The following is a 10,716-nucleotide window of genomic DNA, read 5'->3' on the forward strand; positions in this document are numbered from 1 at the left end:
ATATGGTTAAAATAAAATAAGTTTAAATGTATATATATTGAATGTCGAATCCCATTCGGCTATCTATTTCTACAGATTTTGAATTCCCTTATTAAAAATCCTGACTCTGCCTCTAACAGTGAGAAACAAGACACAAATTTTTTTATCATAGAACTCTTTTTTTTTTAATCTCAAAACTATTTACACTCACCAAACGACGACTTTAAGAAAAATGATAACATGAATAGACATTTTTCTTAATAATATGTATAAATTGTTCTTTCTCATTTGTCGTTCTTTTAACTAATAGTTAATTGGTTTTGAGTCCTAATCAATCTTTTTAAATGCCTTATAATTATGTTGCTTCTTCTTGATCTACGGACTAATTATGTGGTATGTGTTTAATCAATACTGAGACTACTTTATAAGATATAAATTATCAAATTAATTTGATCCATTTTAACTTTAAAAATAAGTCAAAATAATTTTAAAAACTAAAAAGCAAATGAAAAATTGATTATATTTTGCTTGAAATTATCTAGAAAATGTGGAGGAAAATTATTGTAACTTTTAATTGACCGAATAAATTATAGCAATTTATTTATAAGAGTTCGATATTCCTTCTTATAATTTTCTTCTCCGATTTCCATTTAAAAGAAAATGTAAAAGAGATGAAAAAAATAAGAGCTAAATTGCGAGCCTGCCATTTATTTACTTTGTAGAATCCGTGACATTGTCTGTCCCCTTCCTTTTGTTGTCCACTTTGTTATTTATTTGAGAAAAACTTGGTCCTTTTTATTTTTATTATTTTATTTTTAAATTTTCATTCACAAAATTTAAAGTTTAAAATTTATATTAGAGTTTTAATTAAATTTTGAATTGCATTTTCAAATTTTTTTTTTTATAATTCGGGCTCAAACCCAAAAATCTAATTCAGAGTGAAAAACTCCCACTAATGCATCATAACTCATCTCGATTGTTTATTTATTTTTCAAGTGGAAATCATGTGGTACATTTCTGATTTAAATTAAATTTGGCTAGTGTAATCATTTAGTAGTATATAGTAATATTTTTCTAAAATAATTTTCTTTTATGATATTACTTTGATATTTATATTTTTTGTGAAATTTATTTTTCATATAGTTTTATATTATATATTTTCTATGCAACAATACTTCGTTCGTTGTAACAAAAAACAAGCATGATAAAATGATGATATTATTAAGTAGATTTGATCATACTTGATATTGTTGTGTAAAGGTTTGATATGAGCAAATAACTCAATCAAAAGTTATTTGAATTGGATTAGAATTGAAAAAATAATGAGTCAAAATATAAATCACGTTACTCTTACACATGTACATATAATAATAATATGAGGATGTCATGTATTAAATCCACATTTTATGATTTTAGGAGATTTAATTATGAATTTAAAGATCTCTTTCATGACTTTGAAGTATTAGTGATATACTTACTTTCTATATATAGTCAATCATATATCTAGATATAAAGACATTGAAAGATTGAAAGAAAAATATTACTACTCTTTCTCTCTATTTTTTTGTTATTAAATTTCCAATACTTCATTTTATAACAAATATAATATATTTTTCCATAAAAGTTAATTTTTTAGTTTATTTTTCTCTTTTGGTGTAAGATATAAAATATAATAATCTCAGATATTTGATTGAAGGTATTAGATAATCCTGTAATTATTTATCCAATTATTCTTTAACATAATAATGAAATAACTAATCTTCAAATAATTAATTTCGTAATAATTTGTTCCTCACCAAATAACCATTAATAAACTAATGAAAGGGCTTAAGTCAATTTAAAGGATAATTCAATTCACAATTGAAAACTGCTTGATAAAGATCCTAATATGAGAATGAACATTGTCATAAGAAAATTGATATAGACATTTATCCTAATATATATAAACTTTAGAAATTATGCTTCTACATATCAAATCCACAATATATAAATTCAAAATAGACAAAATCATAAATTCAAACTCATTTATGTAAATAAACAACTACGCGTTTTATCTACACTTATTTTGTATTTATTGGTAAAATTTTATGCACTTAATTAAAATTTATAATTTCCACAACTTCTTTTCCATAATTTAAAATAAAAATACCTACCACATGAAAAGAATAATTAAAAATTACAAGTTGAAAATGTAAAAGGGAGTAAAGAGACAAATATCATTTAATTTGTCAAAAAAAAAAAGAAATTCACACTAGACAATTCCAATTTTTTGCACTTTTTCTAGTTCTAGAAGAAAGGGTCTAAAAATTGCAGAAATTGCATCCATTATTATAATTGTGGGAACACAAATTGACAAAGTCAAAATCTCATTTGTGCAGTCTTGAGAAACAAGACACCATTACTGTAGAGAGATCTTGAATAGGTCAATATAAATAAACCTCACCTCAACGCAAAGCGAAGTATCAATTCTCCCTTTTCTCATACTTCCTCTCAAAACACCAAATCGGAAAAAAACCATGGCCGGAGTTGAATTCCTCCCCAAAGAATATGGATATGTAATTCTTGCTCTTGTCGTCTACTGTTTCTTCAACTTCTGGATGTCCTTTCAAGTCGGCAAAGCCCGCAAACAGTACGGTTTTGTCTAAATCTCTGTTTATTTCTTTATTTTGCCAAATTTTACAAAACCCCTTTGTGAATTTTGTGATTTTGAAGCTAAAGATTTGTTTTTTTGTAAGATTTATCCCAACCCCTTTTGTGATTTGAAGCTAGAGATACTGATTAATGATGGAAAACTTAACAGGTACAAGGTTCCTTATCCAACAATGTATGCTACTGAAGCTGAAAACAAGAATGCTAATTCCTTTAACTGTGTTCAGGTAAGCTATCTTCTGCATAGTTTATTGTTTGGTAATTCATGAAAAAAATGATATGAATTTGTTGTTATGTTGGTGTGTTGATTGCAGAGAGGTCATCAGAATTCATTAGAAATGATGCCAACATTTTTCATGCTGATGATTGTTGGAGGAATTAGGCACCCCTTGATTTGTGCATCTCTTGGAGCTGTTTATATTGTATCTCGCTATTTCTACTTCACTGGTTATTCCACTGGCGATCCCCAAAATCGGCTTACTCTTGGGTTAGTCTCTCGTCCAGTTTTCGTTGAATGCACATTTTCATTTAGATTGAATAGTGCTGACAAATTGAGTACCCAAAAATGTCAAAGAAGGAAAACAAAAACTGCTCTGTATGAAGTAGTGAACTGAGTCTTTTACTTGCTCTTGCCTAATGCCCTGACTAAGAAACATTAATTGAATTATTATGATCTTGTTATGATGGTGGGGGTAAAATTTATCCAGGTCGATGAATGGAAGTCAAGTGTATTTCATACATACATTTGTCACTTTCATGGTTAATTTTTAACTGTCACAGGCCATTTTTTTTGAGGGATTTGGTGGATCATCGCTGTATAGTTTTTAGGATTAAATTTGTCTCGTGTTTGGTTGTAGGCATTCTACATAGATGGTGGGATCCATTATCCAAGCTATAATCTTGGTTTTAATCCTTGGATATCCTTGTTTTGAATGAGACGACCCCTTAAGGTTAAATGTCTTTGTTTTAATATAAACATGGAGTATTTTTATCTGGTTGCGGGGGATTAGAATGGAAAAGTTTATGAAATGGTGTGTAATGTTTTGAATGCTAATTATAATGGTTTTACTTCTGTGCAGGAAATACAATTTCTTGGCAATTATGGCACTGATGATTTGCGCAGCATCTTGTGGAGTTAATTTTCTTATGTCATGAATATTAGTCTCAAATAGAGTAACCTCCTTGTAATTCCCTTTATTTCCAGTAAGAAATGATGTCTTTTTTATGTCTGTTTTGTCATTAATATGAATTGAATTGGTACTTTCTGTATCAAGTTACCTCATCTGCATACTGTTTTCAGTGTTTGCCATTTTTAGTTACAGTGATTTTATTATGATTTGGAAGGAAATTGGCATTGCTCAAGACTATTGTAACATGACTTCATGTTTGGAATCGTTTGATCTTAACTAGGTCTTGTTAGTAAATATGACGAAGTGTTTGATTTATGTGACCATCTCATATAGGGAAAACATTTTATTTGGTATTTTAGGCACGTAACATGCTCTTTAATGCCCGAGCTTGATTCTTTTTTATGCATAATATATGTACTATTAGGACCTGTTTGGTAGGCGGTATTAGGTAAAATAATACATGGATTAAAATTTAATCCATTGTTGGTTACTTCATTTAATTTAATCCATGAATTGCTTATCCATCATATGTGGTATTATCTTATCTCTTGGAAATCGAGGGATAACTTATCCAAGGTTTGTTAAACCTTGAATAAGATCCCTAATGACCCTTTATTCTTTTTTTAAATTTCTTTTGTAGTTTAATTTCCTTTTTATTTATATTGGAGTGGTTATAAATATTTTTTTTAATTCTCCAAATTCGTTTGTTGTAATTTAATGATTTTACTAATATTTTTTTTCTCCATTTTTTCTTGATTTTTTTTTATATTTATGATAATTTGTCAATTACCCACTTGAACTATTTGTTTTAAAAATAAAAATAAAAATAAGCTTACCGTATTAACAATTTAAGTAGTCTTAAATCTATGCTAAGTTTAAGATATATACTTGACCCACAAAAAATTAGAAATACATTGTGCCATCACTGATCTTCTTAGTGGTACATCATACCTTAAAATTAATAACAATTATATATATATTTGATTTAACTAATTAAATAGAATAAATTCTTTAAAAAAATTATCCGGCCCGGTGATTATCTACCTTGATTCAATTATATGAAATAAACACTCATAATAACACAAGGGAATAATAGGAAAGAATTTTTTTGTATAATTATAAATTGAACACAAAATTAAGTGGAAAATAGTGAATCAAACACTTGACAAAAAATAATCCCTACACTATTAATCCCTGCATTTACTAATCTCTGCATTATTAATCCCTGCATTACTAATCCGTGCACTATCAATGTTTGTACCAAACAAACCCCTTAATGTTTTGAATTACCTAAGAGCAAAACTGGTTGGTTCAAGAAATGAAAAATGGTATGTTTGGATTACTTCAATCCAGAGGCTGGTTTTGTAAAGACTAGTTGGGATAGTCACCCCAGTTAGTAGCTTTGCTCAGGTTTTAATACCTAATCCATAAGCTCAAAATTTTAGCTTGGTAAGTGGGGGACTTTCGTTTGAACATTTTAGTTATGTGATTCAAATAAATAAAAATTCCAAACTTGTATTGGGAATTTCAACTTCAACAAAGAAAAAAAGGAAAAAAAAAAAAAAAGAAGAGAAAGGGCTAGGGCTTGTTTGGATGGAATTATAAACATAATTTTAATTTATAGTTTCTGACTTATATTTGTTCTTTTGATTTTAAAATAAAGGAAAAATTTCTTCTGTCAGAATGATATTTACATTTTTACCATTTTAACTATTATACCTTTTAATTAAAAATGGAATAAAGACCAGTTTATTTTAAATTAAAGAAATTATAATTATTTTTAAATTTCTAACCATTTAGCATTACCCTAAAATAAATACTTCTTTTATTCGAAAACTAGAAAAATATCAAAAAAAAAAAAAAACTTAGAATTCAATTCAAACAGGGCAGAAAGCTATGAATTGATGGTTGTTAATTTTCTGGTCTCATTAGAAAGTTACCTTAGTCAAACACAAATTTAAAAACCAGTCAAAGTCCTGATAGTGAGAACCTTATTTTCTTTCAAAGCATTTTTTAACATTGGCAAAAAAATTACGACCATTTGTTTTGACTATAGCAAACTTTTAGACCAAAAAAATTATAATTTTTTTCACCTACAAAAGACATGACATATAAAGTATACTATATTTTTCCAGGCTTTAGCAAGCGCCACTACCTACAAAAGTATACTAAATTACGAGCTAAGATAATAAAATATTATTACTTTCTCTATTTCATATTATTTGATCGTATTAATTTGATATAATTATTAAAAAATATTTATTATTGATGTATCTTATTAAATTAACCTAATCATTAAACTAAATTTGAACATTCTTTTTTTTCAAAAATTTGAACCACTTGTTTCATTGTGAAACTCTTGGTACAATAGGAAACACAAATAGAAGACTTTTTTTTTCTAAAAGAAAGAGTATAAATGAACCAAAAATAAAGTAAGAACAAGATTAATTAATTCCGAATACCCAAAAATAAATTATGGACAAAATTAATTAATTCCGAATACTAGTAGGTGAAGTTGGGACCTTCGTGTTGCTTTAATTATTCTAATAAAATCACTTTCTCCAATTTTATTATTATCTATATATAAGGCATCTAATTTTTTTAAAAAAAAATTCGCACAATTACAACACCAAAGCAAGAAGATTCATTTACAGAAAACTAATGTGACCCACGTGTAGGGTGGTATGGTAGGCACGGTATTAAAAAGTTCCGTTTAATAATTTCAATTTACGGTTTTTAAAAATATTATACTATCCTCCTAACAAATTATTTCGATATGATTCAATATTTTTTTTTAATTTGATTTTGATAATTATAATATGGTAAATCAATTATCATAATTTGATCAACTTCAAACATTCAACTTACATATATTCATATGATAAAAAAGTTGCAACTTGAGCTTTTCAAGAAGCGTCTCTATTATAATACGTGTAAATATATTCAAAACAAAGTATACACAATTTTATTTGTTAATCAGTCACCTAAAAAAAAAAAAATCAAGAGAGTTATCAAAATTTTAACATTTAAATAATTTGTTACTATTTTATATATTTGTTAGAGTGGTATTGTATAGTTTACATATATATATATATGAATACAATATTTGATATTTTTAAAAATATATTTCAAATAGCATAATATTAAATTACGATACTAAAATTTTTAATTTTAATATAATATTCGATATCTATCGTACCATTGTAATTGCCATCACTGATCAAACGACCGTTGAAGGATTCCCTAATCCAAAAACTGGATCAAGATTCTCATCATTCCCCAAACATACTTCATAAAATAACAAAACAAAACAACATTTTTTGTTTTTATTCCTTGAAACAACATATAGGTGACAACATTTATTATTTTCTATTTTGAAAAAATTAATAAAACCCCCTTTTAACGGCTCTATTGACAGACTGCCTCCCCCCACCCCCACCCCCTTGCCCGCCTCAGTCAAAATTTGAAATGCCTCTTCTGAATCTATTTCTATTACCCCATAAAGTTGCCATTTTTAATTGAGTGGTTTTCTTGAACTCTGAACCCCTTTTCCTCTTATCTTTTTCTCATCTCCTGCCCGTTACAAATCTTTTATCTTCTTCTCACTGCAAATTTTAAAAATTTCAGTTCTTGGAGAAAAAAAAATGGGGAGTTGTTTGAGTAAGAAGAACACTTCTTGTTCTTCTTCTAAGTCTACTTCTACTTCTACTGTTGCAGTTTCAAATACAAATCAAGAAATTGTTAAAAATAGTACCCAACTGGACAACAAGAAAGAGGTAGAAGGAGAAAGTGTGAAAAAAGAGATCTTTGTTATTAAACACAGAAAAAGCCATGAAGTGGATAGGAAGACTGAAGAAGAAAAGGGTATGGTTAAAAAGGGAATTGAAGTTGTTGAGACTGTGAAAAATGGTATTAGTAATAGCAATGGTGGGTTAGGGTTAGGGTTAGGATTAGGATTAGGCAAAGAGAATGGTATTGTTGTATCGGCTCCCGTGAGGACTTCAAGTTGTACTAAAGAAGAGGTTGATGCTATTTTGATACAATGTGGGCGGCTTAGCAGGAGTTCATCTACTGGAAAGACAGGGGTTTTGGGTTCTAATGGATCTACTGATACTCCTCAAAGGAGTAGAAAGTACTCTGGTTCCAAGAGGAGTTTTGATTTTGAGAATGACAATGGAAATGAGGGGATGCACGATAATGTAGTAGATTGTGAGGATGATGGGGTTGTTGGGACTGGAGTTCGTCGCCATAGGCAACGCCAGCGTCAGCCTAGAACCCCTAATTCTTCGTCTCAGGGACGGAGGAGAACCCCGAGTAGGGAAAGAGACCAGGCACAACAGCAGCAGCAGCGGTCGGGGAGTAGTAGAGAAAGAGGCAGCAGTGGTGGAGGAGGGGGTAGAAGGGTGAGCAGATCTCCTGGTAGAAGATCTGACTCACCAATTACTACTACCACAAATGGTGGTAATGTGGCTTCTGTTAATGCTAATGGAAATAATGGTGGTAGGCCAGGGAAGATGATATCTGTACCTGCTACTGTCTCATCTATGGTGATGGATAAGAGCATTGATGCTGGTGGAACTGACAATATATCTGCTGCTGCTGTTAAGAGGATTCAAGTGAAGAGAAATGCAGGTGGTGACGGACCACGAACTGCTGCATCTCCGCGCGCTCGGTCACCAGCAAGGGTGAATGCAAAGGTGTTGAATGAGAGAGATAACAATACTCATTCTAATCAAAATCAACAGCAGCCCATGTCCCTTAGCCGTAGCAATTCAAGGAAACACGAGCAATCTCCATACAGAAGAAATCCTCTCAGTGAGATTGACAGCAACGTTGTCTTGGAGCAGATGCCCGCGCCAGGACTGAAGGTCCCTTCCCAGGTTGGCTCCTTTTATTAGGTTGTAGACTTCCTTAGAAGAAACTTATGTTTTAGTTTTTGCTTATTTATCATAGATTGGCTGATGATAATTGCTTGTGCTAGCAAATCTTTGATGCAATGAATTTTAGTTTTGTAGGTCTGGTGTAGGTACAAGTGTGAAATTAGAGAATGGAAACCGATGTTAGTCTTGTTAGAAACTTGTATATCTATGTAGGAATAAATGTGAAATTTAAAGAACCTTATTTTCCTTGGAAGATGAATAATTTACTTGAAATAGACATCTATAGACTAATGAGAGTGGAGTATTCATTAGCCCCGATTAGTACGGGATTTTGATTGATTTAGTATCAATATTGATGTGCTCTCTCTTTGCAGAAATTGAATGCAGAAACTGTGAGCAATGGCAAAGTCAAGGAGCAGCAGCAGCATAATGTTGCAATGAATGTGATTGTTTCAGGACCTGAAAGCCATAAACCACAGAGAAGCAGGTCTTTAAGGCTATCTAGAGACCTGGACATCAATCCTGAAGCTCTCTCAAACCCTCCTCAATCATATACTGCACTGTTGCTTGAAGACATCCAAAACTTCCATCAAAAGACTAATACCACCACCCCTGCATTTTCACTACCACCTTGTGTAACAAAAGCTTGCTCAATTGTTGATGCAGTTGCTGACCTGAACTCAACCACTAGCTCCAATCTGTCCAGTGCTCTCTCCGATGACAGGAGAAGAAACGCCACATCTGAGCAATATAGTCAGAATGATAATGCTTCTTTCGATCCTCTAGGGAAGAAGAAGTTAGGGATCAAGGATCCCTTCATGGAGTCTGAAGTTACTGTAAGTGATGACCTTATGGAGCCAAGCATACAAAAGTATGTAACTTTCAGAAGGGGAACTGATATGGAAGAACAAGAATCCTCAGGAAGCAACAGTGTTGTTGGTGGTCAGCAAAACTGGCTTTCCCCTTCCTCATGGGAACCAAATTCGGCTGATTCAACTGACTGTTGGCCTTCTTCAAAATCCTACAGTAGAGATGATAACAAGAGTCCTCTAGGCTTTCAAAGGCATGCGATCTCTGAGATTAGCCACGACATGGAAGAAGGAAAAAGAAGAGTGAATGTGAAGAGGAGGGAATCTGACAACCAGCAAACAGGAATAGGCCGTGGCAGAGTTGGACTTAGAGGAGGGATTTCTATGGCTGCTTCTACTTAAAACGTTGAAGAATTTGTTAAGATGTATGCAGTTTGTTTTAGAATAGAATTTTTAGTTGTGGTTGCACACTTTGCAGCCTTTTGTTTTCATTGAAGATTGTATGCTTTGCAACCTTTCGTTTTCGTTGAATGTTGTCTGCAAATGATTTACTTGAAGCAAATGTAATTCATCTACTGCCTACTCGTGGGATCTGTGTCACAGTTATTCTTTTAAGTTCTATGATTGATACCATCGTGCTAAAATTGGAGCATCACTTTAATGAAGGGAACAAAAGCATACAACAAATATGCGCAACAGATGCACCATTTCAAATTGACTTCAGAGATAGCAATTAGAATTCCCTGCAAAAGATGAGAATATCATTTATCCTATAAAAGTCCCTTTCCTGCACCTGATATGCGATAGATGCTTAACCATGTATATTGCAATAATCATAGCGATAGATGCTCTTATAATCTGCTTAGGCCACATCCATGAAGGTCTCACCAAGATACAGGAATTAAGTAAACTAGGCAAAAAACGGAAGTAAGAATTTATGTATGAAAATAGAGGGAAAGTAATCAAATAATGGACATCTTTGGAGTGCACAAGTCATAGCAAAAAGCTCAAATAAAGTGATTGTACTTCACATTATATCAAGATTGAAATACTCATAGTGATTGTATTACCTTGTTCAGAAGAGGAGCCTTGCAACACTAAAGTTGACCTATAGGTCACAAGTTCGAACCGTGGAATCAATCGCTGTAGGTTGCCTACATTACACCTCTTTGTGCACCGAGCTGCCCTTTTAAATTGTATTACCTTGTTCAGAAATTTCTTTTGGATACCGACAATTCTGTTCCGTTAAACCAGTTAGACCCAAAAAAG

General features: G+C 31.5%; 2 protein-coding genes across 2 annotated transcripts; both read left to right on the forward strand.

The window, feature by feature from the left end:
- The first annotated feature begins 2,201 nt into the window (after positions 1-2,201).
- Positions 2,202-3,910, forward strand: LOC101263072 (uncharacterized). Its single transcript, XM_004232613.5, has 4 exons — positions 2,202-2,608; positions 2,780-2,855; positions 2,943-3,115; positions 3,708-3,910. The coding sequence occupies exons 1-4, from the start codon at positions 2,496-2,498 to the stop codon at positions 3,781-3,783; spliced, it is 438 nt and encodes a 145-aa protein (XP_004232661.1). The 5' UTR covers positions 2,202-2,495; the 3' UTR covers positions 3,784-3,910.
- Positions 3,911-7,188: 3,278 nt separating this feature from the next.
- On the forward strand, positions 7,189-10,029 carry LOC101251847 (uncharacterized protein At1g65710). Its single transcript, XM_004233727.5, has 2 exons — positions 7,189-8,638; positions 9,013-10,029. The coding sequence occupies exons 1-2, from the start codon at positions 7,403-7,405 to the stop codon at positions 9,847-9,849; spliced, it is 2,073 nt and encodes a 690-aa protein (XP_004233775.2). The 5' UTR covers positions 7,189-7,402; the 3' UTR covers positions 9,850-10,029.
- Positions 10,030-10,716: the final 687 nt, after the last annotated feature.

The sequence above is a fragment of the Solanum lycopersicum genome, chromosome 2 (assembly GCF_036512215.1).
Source record: "Solanum lycopersicum chromosome 2, SLM_r2.1".
Classification (NCBI taxonomy): Eukaryota; Viridiplantae; Streptophyta; class Magnoliopsida; order Solanales; family Solanaceae; genus Solanum; species Solanum lycopersicum.